Genomic DNA, 22421 nt, shown 5'->3' on the forward strand with positions numbered 1-22421 from the left:
GGGGGGAAGGACAAGTCCAGAAACCAAATCAAAATTTAGGATATGCCAGCTTTCTACTGCGTGCTCTCATTGCGCGCGTCCCTCCTCTCTTCGCATTCATTGAATGCTTTACGGGACTCCGCAATTGTTTGCCAGCTCATATTCAGCTGGGCCCTGTCATTGCTGGAGGACTGCATGAGCTCAGTGAACATGTCGTCCCGAGTTCATTTTTTCAGCCTTCTAATCTGGACCAGCCTTCCGGAGGAGGAAAAGGGAGGGTAGTATTTTAAAAGATACATTTTAGAGAACAAAGGGGACACTTTCTCAGTGAAACAGGCAATTCATAGTACACGGCACATGTTCTTTCTGTACAAAGTCGCATTTTGCATCTTATACTGAAGTGCCTGCCACGTTGGTGTGAGTAAGCCATCACATGCGGCCGGGCAACAGAATTCAGCTTGCAGGCAGCCATTGTAAGCCCTAGGGGCATGCAGGGTTCTGCTTCTTCTGCATTCTTTTCAATGCTTTCAAACTGCCGGGCCCCCTTTCCCATAAAAAGCAATGCCTTGTGGGTTTGCCATATAAAAGGAGGGCCTGCGGGCTCTCTGGGATGATCGCTTCACACAACCCCCGCCCCCCCTGCACCCACTGCATGGCTCCGATGAGGCTCTGAGTGGGGATGAGCCCTTTAAACTAAACGCAAACAGCCCAGCGTGGCTGGGTTTCTCCCCACCGCACCACGTGGCTCTGATCAGGCTCTCACTCACCAGAAGTACCTTTTCCAGGGTCATGGTCTGGGAGCCCGCCTTGGCAGTGGGGGAAGGCTGTTGGCTCCAGTGTTAAGAAAAGTTCCTGGCTATGGGGAAAAATGGATTCCCCACTTGCAGCCTGTGCACTGTCCTCCTCCTCCTCCTCTTCGTCCTCTAATAACTCATCCTCCTCGCTCCATGCAACTCCCCCCTTGCAGGTGTCCATGGACAGTGGTGGGGTAGTGGTGTCATCACTCCCCATAATTGCATGCAGCTCACGGTAGAAGCGGCATGTATGGGGCAGTGACCCAGAGCACCCATTCACCTCCCTGGCTTTTTGGTACGCTTGCCTGAGCTCGTTGATTTTTGTACGACACTGCTCTATGTCCGTGGAGTAGCCTCTTTCCGTCATGGCCCTGGAGACTTTAGCGTACGTATTTGCGTTTCTTTTTTTGGAACATAGTTCTGCCATAACAGATTCGTCTCTCCAACATGCGATGAGATCCAGTACCTCCTGTTCAGACCATGTTGGAGCTTGTCTGTGAATCCAGGACCGCGTGGTCTCTTGTGTTGGTGGACTGTGCTGATGGTCATCTGTGCTGATGAGCTTGTCACGGTGACCAAACAGGAAATGAAATTCAAAAGTTCCCGGGGCTTCTACTGCCTACTTGGCTAGTGCATCAGAGTTGACAGCGTTGCCAGAGTGGTCACAAGGGAGCATTCTAGGATAGCTCCCGGAGGCCAATAAAGTCGAATTTCGTCCACAGTACCTGTAATCCAGAAGTGCAATCTTGATTTTAGTGCTACTCCACTTGCCAAGGTGGAGTACAGAAACCGGATTAAAGAGCCCTTTAAATCGAAAAAAACGGTTTGGTCGTATGGACGGAATCAGTTTTATTTCGAATTAACTCAGCTAATTCCGAAATAACCGCGTACTGTAGACCAGGCCTCAGTGTATGCGCCCCAGCTAGGCAAGGTAATAGGAGGCTGTAAGGAGAGATCTCAAATAGTCACAGCAAGAATAATATATTTTAAAATTATACTTTTACCTTCCAGGCTCTTTTCTTGTTTTACTTGCCTTTTTTTCCCTTTGTGTTATACTTTTTCTGTTCGGTTTTCACATGTTTGCACAGCTATACCATGATGTCACTGAGACACTGTTGGTCTTGTTTTAGTAGAGCTGTGCGGAAGACTGAAGGTCCATTTTATGAAAGATTTCCAAATTTGTCATCTTTTCAAATCAGAGCAAAAACTAAACATCTTGGAATTCTCTGAAGGAAAATCACCCAGCTAAAATTTTTTTGGGGTCAATCAAAACATTTCATTTTGATTTCAACTTTTTGGTTTACATTTGTTACAATATGTAATAAAAAAAATTAAAAATGAAGTAATTTAAAAACAAATAAAAACATTTCCTTCCAAAAAATGTCAAAATGGGATATTTTGATATTGTTGGAACTCTTTCTCAGTTTTCTTGCAAAACAAAGACTTGATTTCGTGAAGCTTTTTGATTTCAGTGGAACTGCATATTCTGACAGAATATGGTTTCATTAATGTTTCTTTGAGCAGCTCTGTTTTTTTTCATATGAATAAGTAAGAATAACAGGCTATAAGGTTGAAAACTGTTGTCTACTCATTTCTCTTCAGTAAAACACAAGTGTAGCATGCCCACTATATAAACTTGTGACAGACTTTCTTAAATTTGAATGGGGGGGAATGCGGGGGAGATGGACAGACAGAATTGGAGTCTTCTATTTTTGTGTCTCTTGAGAGCTGAATTTTGTCCCTGTATAAATGATGTTACAAAGCTTCAGGTTATTTGTCTATGACTTCCATATCAAGTGTGTTCCCTTCACAATTTTTTCTAACTACCACACTGGAGATTGAACTGAAGAGATAATCGGGAGTTGCTTAACTAAATGAGCAGACTCTGTATCTAAAGGCTATGACAGACTCTCACTTTGGGATTGGGTGTAAAAGGGGACCTGTAATGTACACTGTGCAGTGGGTGACATACACTTGTGTAATTCTGCTGTCCTCATTTAGAACTCCAGTGTGGCACCCTTTAAGTGCATTCAGTGGGCTTCCACAGATTTAGCTGATTCATCCTGTATCTGGAATTTAGTTTACAAATCTGTTGAAGCACAAGTAGAAAAGAAAGCCAGCTCCGTAACTTTCTCTCTAAACTATATAGGTTGAGCTCCTGATGTTTTCTAATCCTTTAATCATTCTTGTGGCTCTTCTTTGAACCCTCTCCAATTTATCAACAATCTTCTTGAATTGTGAGCACCAGAACTGGACACAGTAGTCTAACAATGGTCACACGAGTGTCAAATGCAGATGTAAAATAAGCTTTCTACTCCTATTCAAATGTCGCACCTGTGTTCAGCTGGTTATCCACCATGACCCCCAAATCTTTTTCAAAGTCACTGCTTCCCAGGATAGAATCCCCCATTCCTACATTCTTTGTTCCTAGATGCAAAGATTTATATTTAACCATATTAAAATGCATATTGTTTGCTTGTGCCAGTTTACCAAGCAATTCAGATCATTGTGAATCAATGACCTGTCCTCTCCATTATTTACTACTCCCCCAAGTTGTGTGCCATCTGCAAAATATATCAGTGATGATTTTATGTTTTCTTTGAGGTGATTGATGCAAAATGTTGAATAGCATAAGCCCAAGAACCAATTCTTGCGGGATCCTAGTAGAAACACACCCACTCAGTGACAATTCCCAGTTGACAATTACATTTTGAGACCTATCAGCTAGCCAGTATTAATCCATTTACTGTGTGCCATATTAATTTTATATTTTTCTAGTTTTTTAATCAAAATGTCATGTGGTACCAATTCAAATGGCTTACAAAAGTCTAAGTATACTACGTCAACATTATTAACTATGATTTGCATTAATTACATTACCTTCCTTTAATTCTTTATTAGAGTCCCATATCAGGTGCTCCATTATCTTGCCTGGGATTGATGATGTCAGACTGGGTCATCCCGCGTATACTGTCTAAAAATTGGCCCAACATTAGCTTTCTTCCAGTCTTCTGGAACTTCCCCAGTGCTCCATGACTTAATGAAATTCAACATTAACAGTCCAGAGAGCGCCTCAGTCAGCTTTTTAAAAACTCTTGAATGCAAGTTATCTGGACCTGCTGATTTAAAAATGTCTTAACTTTAGTAGCTTCTGTTTAACATTCTCCAGCAATACTAATGGAATGGAAAGAGTGTTATCACCATATGATGATACTATATTAGACAATACAGGACAAATATATATTGAATATGTCTGCCTTTTCTGCATTATTATTGATAATTCTACCATTTCCATCTAATGATGGACCAATACCATTGGCAGGGGTTTTTTTTGTTTCCAGTATATTTTTAAAATCTCCGTATTGTCTGTAACTCTGCTGGCTGTGGAGTTCTCCTTTTGTCCTGTGGCCTCTTTTGTCAATTTTCTACAATTCCTAACTTCTGATTTATAGTCATTGCTGTCAGTATCCCCTTTCTTCCATTTTTTTTTTACAGCTGCCTTCACTTTCCACTCTATACCAGGTCAGTTTTTTTTAACCAGCACAGCCTTCTTCCTCAATTGTGGAATAGGAGCATCTAGTAAGGTGTTCTAAAATTATTCCCAATTATCATTCACATTAATCTGATTAAATTCTTTCTCCCAGCTGATTTGGCTCATAACTGTTTTCAGCATTGTGAAATTGGCTGTATTAAAGCACCAAGTATATATATTAATAGTCTGGATTTCATTCTGTTTGCATATTATAAATGTGATAATTTGTTATCACTTTTACGTAAGCTACATTAATTTTTAGTTCTGTGATAAGCACATAGAATCGTAGAATATCAGGGTTGGAAGGGACCTCAGGAGGTCTAGTCCAGCCTCCTGCTCAAAGCAGGATCAATCCCCAACTAAATCATCCCAGCCAGGGCTTTGTCAAGACTGACCTTGAAAACCTCTAAGGAAAAAGATTCCACCACCTCCCTATGTAATCCATTCCAGTGCTTCACCAGCCTCCTAGTGAAAAAGTTTTTCCTAACATCCAACCTAAACCTCCCCCACAGCAACTTGAGACCATTACTCCTTGTTCTGTCATCTGCTACCACTGAGAACAGTCTAGATCCATCCTTTTTGGAACCCCCTTTCAGGTAGTTGAAAGCAGCTATCAAATCCCCCCTCATTCTTCTCTTCTGCAGACTAAACAATCCCAGTTCCCTCAGCCTCTCCTCATAAGTCATGTGTTCCAGTCCCCTAATCATTTTTGTTGCCCTCCGCTGGATGTTTTCCAATTTTTCCACATCCTTCTTGTAGTGTGGGGCCCAAAACTGGACACAGTACTCCAGATGAGGCCTCACCAATGTCAAATAGACGGGAATGATCACGTCCCTTGATCTGGTGGCAATGTCCCTACTTATACAGCCCAAAATGCCCATAGCCTTCTTGGCAACAAGGGCACAATGTTGACTCATCCAGCTTCTCGTCCACTGTAACCCCTAGGCCCTTTTCTGCACAACTGCTGCATAGCCACTTCATCCTGAGTCTGTAGTAGTACATGGGATTCTTGCGTCCTAAGTGCAGGACTCTGCACTTGTCCTCGTTGAACCTCATCAGATTTCTTTTGGCCCAATCCTCCAATTTGTCTAGGTCCCTCTGAATCCTATCCCTACCCTACAGTGTATCTACCACTCCTCCCAGTTTAGTGTCATCTGCAAACTTGCTGAGGGTGCAATCCATGCCATCCTCCAGATTGTTAATGAAGATATTGAACAAAACCGGCCCGAGGACTGACCCTTGGGGCACTCCGCTTGATACCGGCAGCCAACTAGACATGGAGCCATTGATCATTACCCGCTGAGCCCGATGGTCTAGCTAGCTTTCTGTTCACCTTACAATCCATTCATCCAGCCCATACTACTTCAACTTGCTGGCAAGAATACTGTGGGAGACCGTATCAAAAGCTTTGCTAAAGTCAAGGAATAACACATCCACTGCTTTCCCCTCATCCACAGAGCCAATTATCTTGTCATAGAAGGCAATTAGGTTAGTCAGGCATGTCTTGCCCTTGATGAATCCATGCTGACTGTTCCTGATCACTTTCCTCTCCTCTAAGTGCTTCAGAATTGAGTCCTTGAGGACCTGCTACATGATTTTCCCAGGTACTGAAGTGAGGCTGACTGGCCTGTAGTTCCATGGATTCTCCTCATTCCCTTTTTTAAAGATGGGCACTACGTTAGCCTTTTTCCAGTCTTCCAGAAACGCGCCCCCCCGCCCCCCCCGATTGCCATGAGTTTTCAAAGATAATGGCCAATGGCTCTGCAATCACATCCGCCAACTCCTTTAGCGCACTCGGATGCAGTGCATCTGATCCCATGGACTTGTGCTCGTCCAGCTTTTCTAAGTAGTCCTGAACCACTTCTTTTTCTACAGAGGGCTGGTCACCTCCTCCTCATGCTGTACTGCCCAGTGCAGCAATCTGGGAGCTGACTTTGTTCGTGAAGACAGAGGCAAAAAAAGCGTTGAGTACATTAGCTTTTTCCACATCCTCTGTCACTAGGTTACCTCCCTCATTCAGTAAGGGGCCCACACATTCCTTGACTTTCTTCTTGTTGCTAACATACCTGAAGAAACCCTTCTTGTTACTCTGCAACTCCAGGTGTGATTTGGCCTTCCTGATTTCACTCCTGCATGCATGAGCAATATTTTTATACTCTTCCCTGGTCATTTGTCCAATCTTCCACTTCTTGTAAGCTTCTTTTTCGTGTTTAAGATCAGCAAGGATTTCACTGTTAAGCCAAGCTGGTCGCCTGCCATATTTACTATTCTTTCTACACATTGCTATGGTTTTGTTCCTGCAACCTCAATAAGGATTCTTTAAAATACAGCCAGCTCTCCTGGACTCCTTTTCCCCTCTTATTATTCTCCCAAGGGATCTTGCCCATCAGTTCCCTGAGGGAGTCAGGCTGCTTTTCTGAAGTCCAAGGTCTGTATTCTGCTGCTCTCCTTTTTTCCTTGTGTCAGTATCCTGAACTCAACCATCTCATGGTCACTGCCTCCCAGGTCCCCATCCGCTTTTGCTTCCCCTACTAATTCTTCCCAGTTTGTGAGCAGCAGGTCAAGAAGATATCGTTTGCCATCCTGCTTCCTACAGCTTTCCCCAGCAACTGAGCTTTGGTTTTGCTGGCTTTTGCAAGGATCAGGTGACCTTCAAGCTATCGTCTGATCCCTATTTGATTAGTCACAGGTCAGGCTGGCCCAACCTGCCTTAAGAGGCCAGCCACCCAGTGACAGGGCCTAATTGCTTCAGTGCATTTCCATTTACTCCCCTTTTATAATAATGCTTCCTTCTACTGTGTTCCTACCTTGGAAATTATCACATACCTGATAGATGTTTAAATAGTGCCTGCCAAGGGAATTGCCACTGCCCCTCCTCATAGTTACTCTGGCCCCTACACTAGCAAAATTAACTATTAGGTCTTGTGTACTGTAGAAGGTTGTATTGTTTTAACTATACTGGTATAGTTTAAAGTGGTACAGCCCTCATATTGTGGATGCACTTATCAGTATAAAGGTACATTGTATTGGTGTAGCTACTTCTGTGTGGGAAGGGGATACAATTATACCACTTTCATGTTTTATGCTAATATAACTACTTCAGTAAAAAAAAAAAAATCACACCCCTGCTGCCATAATTATACCACTAAAACTTAAAATGTAGACCAGACCTTATTGCATCAGCAACTAGTAAAGTGAACGCTGTTTAACTGCAACTGTAGGTAAGGACAAACTATGTCAGAGTTCCCAAAACCCTGATTAAAACCTGTTCCGCAGGTGGAAAAATTGCCATTGACTTATGTGTGATTGGGTGTGCAAGAATCCCCACCTACTGATTTCATTGCTGGGGCTTGAATATCTGGGCTGATCCTGCTAATGAATGGGAGAGAAGATAAGGCCTGTGGAGAGCTCCCACAGTTGGGAAGGAGCATTTTTACAATTGCAGAGAATTAAAAGTCCCTACCAGTGCTCCCTGTTGTGTAGGAAGTGGTCTCTCTCTAGGCATGCCCTCTCCAGCTACAGAGAAACTTCTCTTATAGTGTCATTCACATTAATTAATACTGACTATAGTGTGTTACAGGTGTAGACTATGTTAGTGGGGATGTGTTGCATTGTTAGAATTGATGAAATCTAAAGTATATAACATGTTGCTAAAATTGAGACAAGCATTGTTCAAAGCTACAGGTTTTATTTCAGGTTTAAGGATTTGGAGACCGATCTAAGATTAACACGCTCTCGGTAGGTGAGAGTATCTTTGCTTTTACAAGATGTCTTTTTATTTTTAATTTATTCAGATTTCAGTTTTTCATTTTTTGTGTATTTGTACTCTTCTCAACAACTGTCCTGTACTCACTCCCCCTGCCCCACCTCCTTTGTATTCCGCAAGGTATTTAGACAATCAGTGTGGCAATGTATTGACATCATGAGAAAACAGTTTCAAATGGCAGTCATGTTTATAATAGAATCAAGATAAAGATTTGTCAGGCAAAAAATAACACTGCCTGGTTTTAGACTTTAGAATGTAGCAAATAATCCATTTGTAGTATAGGGTTTGCCAAGGAACCTTGTGAAGAATAAACGGGATTAATCATTTAGGGAATTTAAGTTTTCTCCAAGAGTGTAACCTTTTATCAGACAAAATATCCAATAGTTGGCATGTTTTGTTACAATGACACTGGTGTTTAGCTGTAGCTGTTCTGTCGTCATTTTCATTCTAACTCTCAGTTTAGATGGGTTTCAGAGAATCATAGGCCTGGAAGGGACCTTGAGAGGTCATCTAATCCAGTCCCCTTCACTCATGGCAGGACTAAGTATTATCTAGACAGTCCGTGACAGGTGTTTGTCTAACTTGCTTTTAAAAATATCGAATGATGGAGATTCCACAACCTCCTTACGCAATTTATTCTAGTGCTTAACCACCCTGACAGGAAGTTTTTCTTAATGTCCAACCTAAGCCTTCCTTGCTGCAATTTAATCCTCAGAAATTAACGAGAACATTTTTTCTCCCTCCTCTTTGTGACAACCTTTTATGTACTTGAAAACTGTTATCATGTGCCCTCTCAGTCTTCTCTTTTCCAGACTAAACAAACCCAGTTTATTTCAATCTTCCCTCATAGGTCATGTTTTCTAGACCGTTGATCATTTTTGTTACTCTTCTCTGGACTTTCTCCAATTTATCCACATCTTTCCTGAAATGTGGTGCCCAGAACTGGACACAATATTCCAGTTGAGGCCTAATCAGTGCGGAGTAGAGCAGAAGAATTACTTCTTGTGCCTTGGTTACAACGCTCCTGCTAATACATCCCAAAATGATGTTCCCCTTTTTTTTTGCAACAGTGTTACGCTGTTGACTCATATTTAACTTCTGGTCCACTATGAGCCCCCAGATCCCTTTCAGAAGTACTCCTTCCTAGGCAGTCATTTCCCATTTTGTATATGTGAAACTGATTGTTCCTTCCTAAGTGGAGTTTGTCCTTATTGAATTTCATTCTGTTTACTTCAGACCATTTCTCCAGTTTGTCCAGATCATTTTGAATTTTAATCTTATCCTCCAAAGCCATTGCAACCCCTCCCAGCTTAGTATCGTCCACAAACTTTATAAATGTACTCTTTATGCCATTATCTAAATCATTGATGAAGATATTAAACAGAACCAGACCCAGAACTGACCCCACTCATTATTCCCTTCCAGCATGACTGTGAACCACTGATAATTTCTCTCTGGGAACAGTTTTCCAAGCAGTTATGCACCCACCTTATAGTAACTCTATCTAGGTTGCATTTCCATAGTTTGTTTATGAGGAGGTCATGTGAGACAGTATCAAAAGCTTTACTAATGTCAAGATATACCACGTCTACCAGTTTATTTACGTGTCTGTACTAATTTACTTAGGGATGAAACTTGACTGTGCAGGTTAGCTCTGGTTTTGATTTATAGCTTCTAAAAAATGTAAAAAAAAAAAAGGTTTTGGTTTTCTGAATTTTCCTGATGTTCCTTGATTCCCCTCCCTCCCCATTTCAAAATAGTTTTCTCTTAAATTTTTAAATTCAGATAGTCCGTAATATGAAGTAATTATGAGTGTCTAGCTTAATTATGAGTGTGTCTGTCACCAATGGAAGTTGGTGCAATAAAATATATTACCTTATCATAGAATCATAGAATCATAGAATATCAGGGTTGGAAGGGACCTCAGGAGGTCATCTAGTCCAACCCCCTGCTCAAAAGCAGGACCCATCCCCAATTAAATCATCCCAGCCAGGGCTTTGTCAAGCCTGACCTTAAAAACTTCTAAGGAAGGAGATTGCACCACCTCCCTAGGCAACGCATTCCAGTGTTTCACCACCCTCCTAGTGAAAAAGTTTTTCCTAATATCCAACCTAAACGTCCCCCACTGCAACTTGAGACCATTACTCCTTGTCCTGTCCTCTTCCACCACTGAGAATAGTCTAGAACCATCCTCTCTGGAACTACCTCTCAGGTAGTTGAAAGCAGCTATCAAATCCCCCCTCATTCTTCTCTTCTGCAGACTAAACAATCCCAGTTCCCTCAGCCTCTCCTCATAAGTCATGTGTTCCAGACCCCTAATCATTTTTGTTGCCCTTCGCTGGACTCTCTCCAATTTATCCACATCCTTCTTGTAGTGTGGGGCCCAAAACTGGACACAGTACTCCAGATGAGGCCTCACCAATGTCTAATAGAGGGGGACGATCACATCCCTCGATCTGCTCGCTATGCCCCTACTTATACATCCCAAAATGCCATTGGCCTTCTTGGCAACAAGGGCAGACTGCTGGCTTATATCCAGCTTCTCGTCCACTCTCACCCCTAGGTCCTTTTCCGCAGAACTGCTGTCTAGCCATTCGGTCCTTAGTCTGTAGCTGTGCATTGGGTTCTTCCGTCCTAAGTGCAGGACCCTGCACTTATCCTTATTGAACCTCATCAGATTTCTTTTGGCCCAATCCTCCAATTTGTCTAGGTCCCTCTGTATCCTATCCCTGCCCTCCAGTGTATCTACCACTCCTCCCAGTTTAGTATCATCCACAAATTTGCTGAGAGTGCAATCCACACCATCCTCCAGATCATTTATGAACAAAACCGGCCCCAGGACCGACCCCTGGGGCATTCCACTTGACACCGGCTGCCAACTAGACATGGAGCCATTGATCACTACCCGTTGAGCCCGACAATCTAGCCAACTTTCTACCCACCTTATAGTGCATTCATCCAGCCCATATTTCCTTAACTTGCTGACAAGAATACTGTGGGAGACCGTGTCAAAAGCTTTGCTAAAGTCAAGATACAATACATCCACTGCTTTCCCTTCATCTACCTTGTCTAGCTTAAATGGAGATGTTTAACCTAGAACTTTGATGTAAAACTCTATTGTAATAGATATAACTATATTGTGCTTCAGAATCTAAAAGTAATTCAATCCATAAGTCTTTCTTTCCTATGAACTTTTAAACAAATTTTACTGGGCACAGAATTAGTCTGAATCAATGGATATTCACAAATGTTGTCGAACAGCCATTTGATAGTATTGGTTCAGTTGTGGGAATAAAAATTATTTTGAAAAACAGCACTGGATTTACCACAGCATAATTCATAAAACACAGGCATTGCAACATAAACTTGTGAAAACTCCTTCAGGAAATTGTACAGAAAGTTTAAATAGGCAAAACATTCTTTAAACCAGTTCTAAAGTAAGTTACTGACTTTACTGTTAAGCTGTCTTACAAACCGTGTTCTTTCTTTGTTGTACAACTTAAGCACTTGTTGTCTCACAATAATAGTATAAAAATATGACCTTGAGGGGATGTGGATTCTATTAAGCATTTGCTTTCGTTTGTAGTTCTCTGTAAAATAACATTAGAATAGGTTTTTCTTTTGACATCTTTAGAAGCATTCATATAATTCATTGTGTTTGCAGTTTTTCTGTCTGAGACTTATTAAAGAGCTGGCCCTCATTTCTGTAAGCGTATTCACTAAATAGGCTACACAAATAAATTTCAGCCTGTGTGGTGCTCATGAACATCTTGCATATAAGCACATGAAGGATTATTTTTTATGTTCCCTGTCTAGATCATTGTTTTTAAATAGCGGAAAATGGCAAAAATCACACTTTGATGCATAATAAATAACAGTTAAGTGAACTTCCTGCTTTTTCCACATGTTGCCATGTGAGATCTTGATCCTTTTGGAGCAAGGAGGTCTGTCTTAGTATGTATAGGGACTCTCACAATGTGATCCCGATCCCTGATCGGGTTATAGGCCTATTGCAATACAAATTAAGTTATTTTATTTCAGAAAATGTGAATGACTGACTTATTTTATTGTTCAACCGGATCCCAACTTTAATCAGGGCACTTTTTATTCCCCAGAGTAGAATTGCATAAAGTGAAAAAGACTAATAGATCCTTTGAAATAGTGGAAAATGTTTTGAGCCTTATACTTGTTTCACTTTCTTAAATTCAAAGACGCAGAGGGCAGATCATTTTCATAGGAAGTTTAACTATGGAGGTTTTAGGTATTTTTTGTTACATTTGGGCTTTGATTCCCTTCTCTGTAAATTATAGTTAGCTGTGAGTAGAGCTGGTTGGAAAAGGGGTAGAGCTATGGGAGGGAATGAGGGTTAGAATGGCAACATTTTCCCCAGACTTTTGTTTGTTTGTTGTTAGAGATTTGTGACCAGCACTAGTTGTAGCCTAGTAACTGAAATACTTAATCTTACATATGGAATCTTTAGTGTTGACACTGCTTTATAACAGAAGTTCTGAATTTGTTTCTTCTTTTTCTGGTTTGTCCTCAGGATAGCATTTTTTTGGGAAGGGCTTTTTCAATTTTTTTCTGAAAAGATCCTATATTTATTTGTTTGCTAATTTACTTTTCTTCAATTCTTCAGTGTCACTTCCAGTTAATTAAGGTTGCCACCCTTCTTCTCCATGACAGTATCTGTTTATTGTGGGTGAATGTGATGTACATGATCCTGTGATGTATCAGAGCGGTAGCCATGTTAGTCTGGATCTGTAAAAGCTGCAAAGAGTCCTGTGGCACCTTATAGACTTATGATTCTGTACATCACCCGGGGGTAATGTTCCCAGTAGATCTCTAGAGCTAAACAAAATTGGCTCTGTTCAGAATCTGATAGACTTCCAAAGAACAACCAGGGGTTTCTAGGAAGTAGCATATTTTAGAAGGAAGTCCTCTTGCTTCTGAGTCAGACTTGATCTTATGTCCCAGCTTGGTGTCTGGAGGTGATGTGAATGTTCACTGAAGGTAGGATAAAAAGTAATCTGCTCAGTCAGTGGCATGGGAGATCTAGATTAAATATTAGGAAAAAACTTTAACTACAAGGATAATTAAGCACTGGAACAGATAATCAAGTGAGGTTGTGGAATGCCTGTCTTGGAAGTTTTTAAGAACAGGTTAGAATCACCTCTTGGGGATGGTCTAGATATGCTTTGTTCTGCCTCAGTGCAGAGGATAGACTAGATTAACTCTCAAGGTCCCTTATAGCCATTCATTTCTATGATTCTACAATTATACAACACTAAATGTAATATGTGTGCATTTGAGAACGAACTTTGCAGTTCAAATGTTAAAGATGAGCAATGAAAGCAGAGCATTAAATGGAACTTAAAAATACTTTAGCTTCTGCTGCCTGCTCTGATCCTAACATTGACTATCTTGACAATACCCTTCTTTTCAAATTGCACAACTAACCGCACTTCTTTTTCTTATCTGGTCTTGAACTTTCTTCAGTCCTTCCCCATACCCTATGTCTTGATCTGATCTACCATGGCTACTTCACCTACTCCAAATTTCTCCTGAAAACTCTCACTTTGTGTGTCCTAGTCTTCCCTTGTTAATAAGTCATAAAAAAGTAACCCTGAAGACACATGTGTAGTTCCAACAAAAGCAATTGTACGTTCTTAATTATGTATGTAATCCTTGTCTTTTTTCCTTCTACCTGGGTTCTGTTCCCAGTTTTGCCACAAATAACGTATGTGACCTTGGACAAGACATCTGTGCTTATGTTTCCTGTCTGTAAATGGTCGCTAATAATTTCGACCTCTCTCACAATGTAAAATAATTTTTTTTGCAAAATTCTTTGAAATATTTAGATGCATTGTTCTAGGTAAGTGTAAAGTATGGCTACTTATTGCTCAGAATATACATTATAATGCATTTTATATAATGATCCTGTGGCCTTCGTATAGGCTCTTTTTCAGAACCTGGAATCCAGAACCGTATCCCCTCTGCTGATTACCCAATAGCCTGCCTTTTATATATAATGTAGCCAGGGTCTGAATGAGGAGTGCACTCTGCCAGTGTTCATGCAGGAGTTATTCTTTCCAAATAGAAAACTAAAGATCCAGTGTGATGGGGAGCAATGTGAATTTATAATGTACCAAATCTGGAGTCTAGTAGTATGCCATATATAGTGGCAGAACTGCTGCTGAATCTATTTCCCTGGGGTATTATTATTCATAGTATTCATAGATAGCTGAATCCTATAATTTACCCAGAAACCTGACTTTGAACAAACCATTTCAGAGCAGTAATGAGCGATCTTTTGCCTGCTACTGGCACCTATTGGAAAAGTGAGCACCAAACAAACACATTGTAGTAGGTCAAAATTATACAGAGCATGGAAGTTACATTTATTGAGTTTTATTTTGGATGTCAGGATTTTCATGTCTAATAACTAAAGGGTGCCAAATTCAGCTGGTGACCTAGGTTTAGACTGGATTTTGGAGGTTTTTTTTTAAACTTCATTACAGCAGTTTATGAAATTCGTAAGAATACTAAATCAGGCTGCCCTGCAGTTTTTTCTTTATTGCTTGTAACTGGAAAAAACCTCCCCAAAAACCAACCAAACAAAAAACCTGTTTGTTAATCTTGTGTTTTTCCTATGTCAAGGATTTATTTGATTCAATTAGAAAATAGGTGACCCAAAAAGAAAGAATTCAAAAACTTTTATTTACCTTAAAAATTACTTCAGAGGAAATGGTGAGTTTCTATATTTTGAATTCAGTGTAACATCTTAGAATTAATAGTAACAACCACTTCTCCTCCTCCCTGACTATCGGTGATTAGCTAATATTAAGAACAAATTCCACCTTCATGTAAGAGGACCAAAAAGTAAACTACAGCATCGTAGAATTCAATTAATTTATAATTTCATTGTAAGTGTGTATTTAATACTATGATCCTCAGTGCAGAAGTCAGTTACTGTTTTATGATTTTCATATCTATAGAAGCTTTTATCCAAGGCTTTCAAAGCACTTTATATATGTTTAGCTAAGCAATTCTGTATCTGTGTGATGTAGGTAAGGGATCACTTTATCCGCTACAGAATATAGCCACTCCTGAGATGGCATGCAGCATCTGTCTTAGTTCTGAGCACTACTATTCAACGTGTTTAGGAGGGATGAAGAGGAGTGCCACATCCAAATGAAACTTTGGAGAAATTAGATACTCCAGAATATACTTGCCTACGTTGGAATTTGGTCAGGACACCACTCCTACTTTTCTGAAGAGTGCCATGAGGTTTGTAATGCTCTACTTTTCAAGTTTTACATCTCATCCAGACGACTTAATCTCCAGCAGAAATGACCCCTGGCTCTAGTCTGGGGCTGTAGTTCAATACTGACTAAGTTGGAAAAGTGCCACCTTCTGAATTAGCACAGATTCCCTCAATACCGAGGTGTCACCAAATGCAACTCTGTATTCACACCCTATACACTATTGTAATAATTTTTGTACAAAACATGCCTTGTGAGGTATCATTTGAAAACTAATAACTTTCTGGTCAATAATATCATGGTGATGTATGTAGCAACATTATATGTAAAGTTATGAACATAAGATGAAGTTATGACTCAAATATGTTTACCAGACTAGTCTGGGGAGTGGATATACCAGTTTTACAAAGACAAAGGACTAGATGGAGACAAAGGACATCTCTAGCCAGATCTTATCAAAGTTGACTGGCAATCACTGGTAAAGTGGCCATTTTTTGGCACTGAAGTGGGGTAGGAACAGATCAGTTTGCATTTTAACAAACCACAATGTGGAACCTCTTTCATCACAAGATGCCATGTCTCCATCCTTACATCTGGAAGGAACTTTATCTAGGGGAAACCCTCAGGAAAATGCCTTTCAGAGGGCGATTGGACTATAAAAGGGAGGGGCAAAACCACCCCACATATCCTCTATCTCTTTTACCTGGGAAGACAAAGGAGCTAGTCTTTGGACTTTGGGAGACATTCTGAACTGAGAATTTGGTCAGCCATGTTGTGAAATATTTAATCAAAGGTTCCTCACCTTGAACCAAGTCTTGTTTGTTTAAGTTTAGTTACTATGAAGCGTTTTGTCTTTATTTCTCTCGTAACCATTTCCAACTTTAATGCCTTATACTTGTAGTCAATTAAAATCTATCTGCTTGTAACTAAATAAAACTTGGTTTATGCTTTAATCAAAACTAATCCAGGGTTGTCTTTAAACTGAATGGTTTGGTAACTCCAATAAAAGTAGCAAACTGTTGTACATTGTCCCCTTATAGGGACAATGGACTTAAAATATCTGAACAGCCCACAAGAGGGCTGCACAGTTCAGAACACATGTTTTGGGGAAATTTGGGATTGGGAGTGTGGTGGGGTCACCCTGCAAGTAGTAATGGAGGCTGCTGGAAGCCAGAGTGTGACTGATGTGTGGCTGGCAGGCTGCAGCTCTACACAGACACTCAGGGTATGACCTGAATGCTGGAGGGTTGTTTGTGAGCAGCCCATGTGGGAGTGACAGCAGCAAAGTATTGGAAGGCACTCAAAGTTGCAGGGCAGGTGCTAACACAATCTGGTGTAGATTGCACCCCGGAATTTGATATTAGATATTCCTTGGGAGTCCTCCATTTTGTTACTGACTCAACCTCTTTGTAGTTGGCTAATGAGATCTAGCTGGGACCAGGAAAAGGGTGACATAGCTTCACCTGTGGCATATAATTTTTTTTTTTTAGGTAGAACTAGAAGGTAATTATTATAATTCCATATCCTGGATAATAGATAACGCAATCCTCATCTCAGTTTAATTTTTTTCTAGCTTCTTTTGTTTAAATAAAATATTTATAGTACATTTTATGAAGGGACTGCATTGTTATTAATATCCAAAACACTAACAACTTCTTTCCTAACCTTTTTGACCCCAAAGCATGGGACTCTGTTGTAATCTAGAAAAGGATTTTCTGATATTAGAGAGGAAAGCTCGTGATATTAAAAACATATTGCCCGGAAGTTAGCATTTAAGTTCATTCAGCATTGAAAATCATTAGCATAGTAATACTTTGACTCCTTTCAAATTAGGAGATTTTCAAACCAGTGGATGTGTAGTTTACAGTATATTCTAATGGGTAGTAAAATCTGATGTATTTTAGTAGTCAAATTGAGGTATTTTGTAACTTCATGAAGAGTTTCAGGAACACTTCCTCATCTTTTAGAAGAGGAAAAATGTTTAAGATATTTTTAGGCTATTTCCCACATTCCTCTTTCATATGCAGTCTCCTGTTTATATTTATGAGAGATTAAATTGATCTGATTCATATGTGATATAAAGTAGAATTAATATTGAGTATGAATTGGGGGAATCATAGCTTAAAAAGAAAACTGAGCATACTCAGACAAATACCCATACAAATAAAAATGATATATCATGATAATTAAGAGAACAAAAGGGTGTGTGTATAGGGTGTCAGAGTAAAGATAAATGAGAACTGAAATTGTTCATTCAGATTTGCTAATGCAATCTTGAATGGATTTTGAATATAGACAACGTTCATGGTGTGAAACCCCCAGCAGAATACCTCATTGGGGTGGGTTTGGTATGGGAAGCCAGACACTTCAGATTATCCTGAAAAGAGAGTATCAGGGTTGTGAGTTAGGTAAAGAGGAGAAAGAGGGAGAACAGAAGATGTCATATGGCTCTGATAAGCTGGCCGGCCAAAGACGGATGTGCTTAATAGGAATGTAAAACATTTTATTTCTTTATTGAAGCTAATACAGGATGCTTTTGCTTAGTTTATCTCTTGCAGAGATGCAGATTATACGGTATGCATACCTCTTTTGGTTTTTTTAATCTGATCTCTCTCTCTCTCTCTCTCTCTCTCTCTCAATAAATCTTGTTTCTTATTTGGACAATTTGATTTAGCATGTTGAGGTAAAGTCCCTGAAAGGAAAGCAGCCATCTTAACTCTCATGAGAAGTGGGTAGAGGAGAATGGTGCCTATTGGAGCCCTTGATTGAAGCAACATTTTGAGGTGTCACCCCCACATTTACCATGGTCCCTAAGGGGTACCATGAGGAATGGCAAGAATAGGGTACCAAAGGTTACAGTAGTCAATCACCAGAGAGCACTTGTTCTTGTGAAAACCGCAGCAGGTGTTGACAATCCAACAGATGGGTTTGTCGGAATCAGTCTACAAAGCAAGTGAGCCAATGACCTAGATAATTTTTATGTCTGTATTTCAGACTATGTACCTGCATTTCTTCCAACAGAGTGTTCCTTCAGATTCTGGTCCATAAGCCAGAACAGTTGTCTTTTACAACCCATTCCTTAACAATTCATTGAAAAGAAGGAATGAATCTCTCATACCTGTTAAGTGTAAACCTGAAAAATATAATGTAGTTGATTCATCTTTTGAAGCTCTAAAAAGTGTGTATGATGGATGTAAATCTAAAGAGGTATTTTTTTACCTAGGGGACTTCAGATTTTTCAGTTAGAGTATGGATTGAATTGGGTTAAATAAGATTTTTTTTTCTGTGCACTTTCAAAATTGATAATACATTTGCTAGTTTAAGTACGTGATAATGGCAAGACAAAGCTTTTGTAACATCTGTGTGTATATCTTTGTCATCTATATTCATGCTTTCTCATTAATACATATATAGAAGCCTCATGAGGTTACAAGCAAAATAACTTCATTTTTCTCTGATACGCATATGGTGAAACTGTGGAATATATTTCATAAAGCTCTTAGATAGTTCAGTTAAATACTCTCCCTCTCCCTTCTCTGACCATCCTTCATTCCATCCCCTCCATGATCTATCATCTTCCCTTTTCTCTCTTCTTTTCCCTTCCCGTCTTCCATTCACTGTCAGGAAGGGCTGCCTCAGAAGAGCCATTTCAGCTCAACACGGCACCGTCAGAGACTAGTGGAACCAGCAGCTACAAAAGTGAGTGGACTTTTTGAAGGACAGTTTTAAAAATGGAATGTTGTACCAGTGGAATGTGACAGCTGTAGTGAAGATCTGATGTACATTTAATTATTACCCACCTGTGAGTAATACGGTCAGCACTGTTTCGTAAAGATGAATTGCATATTGAAGATATTCATTATGCATGTATAATTGGTGCACCTTCTTTAAGAGTTGTGGGTGAGTTATCTAGATGTACAGTGTGTATATAGAAAATTATAATTATATTTGCTGCTTTTGCTATGTGTTCTGTTCATTATCTGTATTTTTTCACATTTTTGAAGTGTATTCACAAATACGTGACATACAATTAATTCTTCTCTCTCACAATATTAAAATGGAATATTTCTTATAATAATGCCACAAACAATTTGGGAAGGGTGTCCTGGGATAACATTGATTAGTCTCTTGAGCAAGCCCTTATACAAATGTGTAAAATTAAAGATGCCGTTGGGCATTCGTATTTATGCTGGCAGATTCAACAGCAATGTCAGATATACTGACAAGCTGATTCTGCCTTTCCTAGAAGATCATTTCAGTTAGAGGTATATAAAAATTGGGTAAGGTTCAAGAAATCTAATCAGCATGATGTGGAAAACAATAGCTATTGTGGATATTAGTTTTATTTTCTAGATCAATTAAAAGTACCACATTGCATATTTCAGATCATGTGCATAATACTGCAACAATTTTTCCTACTTTTTTTGCAAAAATCTAACAAAAATAAAGTCACAGTGGACTCCCCTACCCCAGTTCCCTTAGTTTCCCCCTTTTCCCACAAGATTTGAGAAAGGCCATACGGCTTCCCTTCTATCCTAAAGCTCAGCAGTCTCAGATTCTGGTGGACCTGTGGGAGAACTGAATTTGAGTCATGGGCCATCCACTAAGAAAAGTGGTCAGCAAGTCCCAGGCACCTAAAGTTAGGGACTGTTATCCTGAGTACCACAACTAACCTCAACAGTTATAACAGGTTATTGGGAGAGAGGCTGTCACTTGTTAACTAGGATCCAAGCCATTTCTTATTTTGTTACCTAGTTATTTTTGTATAGAGCCAAACATGCTGGATCCTCACAGAGAGGAAGATAAATCCCTGTATGCAGAACTAAATAGATCGTACAGAGAAGGGCAGAGTGTTAGGGAAATAATGAAACTGAATATGTTAACAGTAGGTTCCTGTCATGTTAGTACCAAAACCATTATGTGAATTCTTGTTTTACAGGTTAAGACAGGATGGAGGTGGAAGAAATAGGGTTAACAGACATCCTTGTGTTTTCAGGAAGGACTGTAAGGAGGAGAGAGTAGAGTCACATTATGTTGCATAGCACAGCGTGGAGGGAGGCTTGGAGGTGAACCCAAAGGGGGAGTTACTCAGGAAAGTTGGACTTTGTTAGGGGGACAACAATAATTAATGTAAGCAGAACAGTACATTGATGGTGAGGACAAAGTCTAAGAGTTTAGTACTGATAAAGTTACCAGAAACCTAGTTAATGGATTTGAAGAGGTGCTAGACATAGTCAGAGCCTTGGGCCAGGTAAATGATTTTTATGTAAGCACTGTAGATGAATTAAAGGTGAAATAAAGTGAAGTCAGAGGATGTGCCTGGAGTTGACCAAGGGTTATGGTAATGTAGACAAAAGGAATGAGTGGACTTTGGAGTATTAGAGGAAGAAGCGCTATAACTTGCAAAGAACTTTCTGTGAGGGGAGAAGAGTTGATAATTATACCAGGGCTGTGAATTGGAGAAATGTCAATCATTGAAATGTAGGGCTGGAGGGGACCTCGAGGTCATCTAATCCAGCCCCCTGCACTGAAGCAAGTGTATCTAAACCATCTGTGACAGGTATTTGTCTAAACTGTTCTTAAAAACCTCCAGGGACAGGGATTCCACACCCTCCCTTGGAAACCTATTCCAGTGCATAACTACCCGTATAGTTAGAAAATTTATCCTAGTACCTAATCTAAAACTCTCTGGCTGCAGATTAAGATCATTACTACTTGTCTTACCCTCAGTGGCCATAGAGAACAACTGATCACTTTATCCTAGCCCTTAACACATTAAAATACTTTTATCAGGTCCCCCCTTGGTCTTCTTTTCTCAAGACTAAACAAGCCCATTTTTTTAACCTTTCCCCATAGGTCAGGTTTTCTAACTGTTTGATCATTTTTGTTGCTCTTTTCTGCACTCTCTCCAGTTTGTCCACATCTTTCTTGCATGTGGTGCCCAGAACTTCACAAAATATTCCAGCTGAGGAGTTCCCAATGCTGAGTAGAGCAGGACAGTTACTTTCTATGTCTTACATCAGACACTTCTGTTAATGTGCTCCCAGGTTGGTGTCATCAGAAAATTTTATAAGCATACTCTCCACTTTTTTTTTAATTAATGAAAATAATGAATGGTACTGGACCCAGGACAATCTCCTGTGTGATTCCATGATGTATTCCCCACTACTGTTTTGATAACTTCTTTTTGAGTACAGTCTTTCAACCAGTTTTGCGCCCAACATAGAGTAATTTTATTTAAACCACGTTGTTGTTTGCCAATGAGAACGTCATATGGGACAGTGTCAAACCCTCCCCCCTCCCCTGAGCACCTGCAATGTCCCTGGGCCACCCCACCACTACCCAGAGCACCCATGGTGCCCCTGGGCCGCCCCCTTCCCCAGAGCATCCAAGATTTAGTCGAGTATGTAGAATTACAGGACTGGAAGGGACCTCGAGAGGTCATCTAGTCCAGTTCCCTGCACCCATGGCAGGACTAAGTATTATCTAGACCATTCCTGACAGGTGTTTGTCTAACCTACTTTCAAAAATCTCCAATGATGGCGATTCCACAACCTCCCTAGACAATTTATTCCAGTGCTTAACCAACCTGACAGTTAGAAAGCTTTTCCTAATGTCCAGCGTAACCTTCTCTGCTGCAATTTAAGCCCATTGCTTCTTGTATTATCCTCAGAGGTTAAGAACAACAATTCTTCTCCCTCCTTCTTGTAACAACTTTTTATGTACTTGAAAACAGTTATAATGTCCCTTCTCAGTCTTCTTCTCTTTTCAAGACTAAACAAACCCAGTTGTTTCAGTCTTCCCTCATAGGTCATGTTTTCTAGACCTTTAATCATTTTTGTTGCTCTTCTCTGGACTTTTTCCAATTTATCCATATCTTTCCTGAAATGTGGCACCCAGAACTGGACACAATACTCCAGTTGGGGCCTAATAAGTATGGAGTAAAGTGGAAGAATTACTTCTCGTGTCTTGCTTACAACACTCCTGCTAATAGAAAAGGAGTGCTTGTGGCACCTTAGAGACTAACCAATTTATTTGATCATAAGCTTTCGTGAGTTACAGCTCACTTCATCGGATGCATACGTAGT

The 22421-nt window shown here is 40.1% G+C and overlaps 1 protein-coding gene across 1 annotated transcript in view; it reads left to right on the forward strand.

The window, feature by feature from the left end:
• MAST4 (microtubule associated serine/threonine kinase family member 4) overlaps positions 1-22421 on the forward strand; it is a 435814-nt gene that overhangs the window by 198754 nt on the left and 214639 nt on the right. The window contains exon 4 of the mRNA XM_077816962.1: positions 18958-19032. Coding sequence (XP_077673088.1) covers positions 18958-19032 — 75 coding nt within the window. The remainder of the gene's footprint in view (positions 1-18957; positions 19033-22421) is intronic.

Source organism: Eretmochelys imbricata, chromosome 5 (assembly GCF_965152235.1).
Source record: "Eretmochelys imbricata isolate rEreImb1 chromosome 5, rEreImb1.hap1, whole genome shotgun sequence".
NCBI lineage: Eukaryota > Metazoa > Chordata > Testudines > Cheloniidae > Eretmochelys > Eretmochelys imbricata.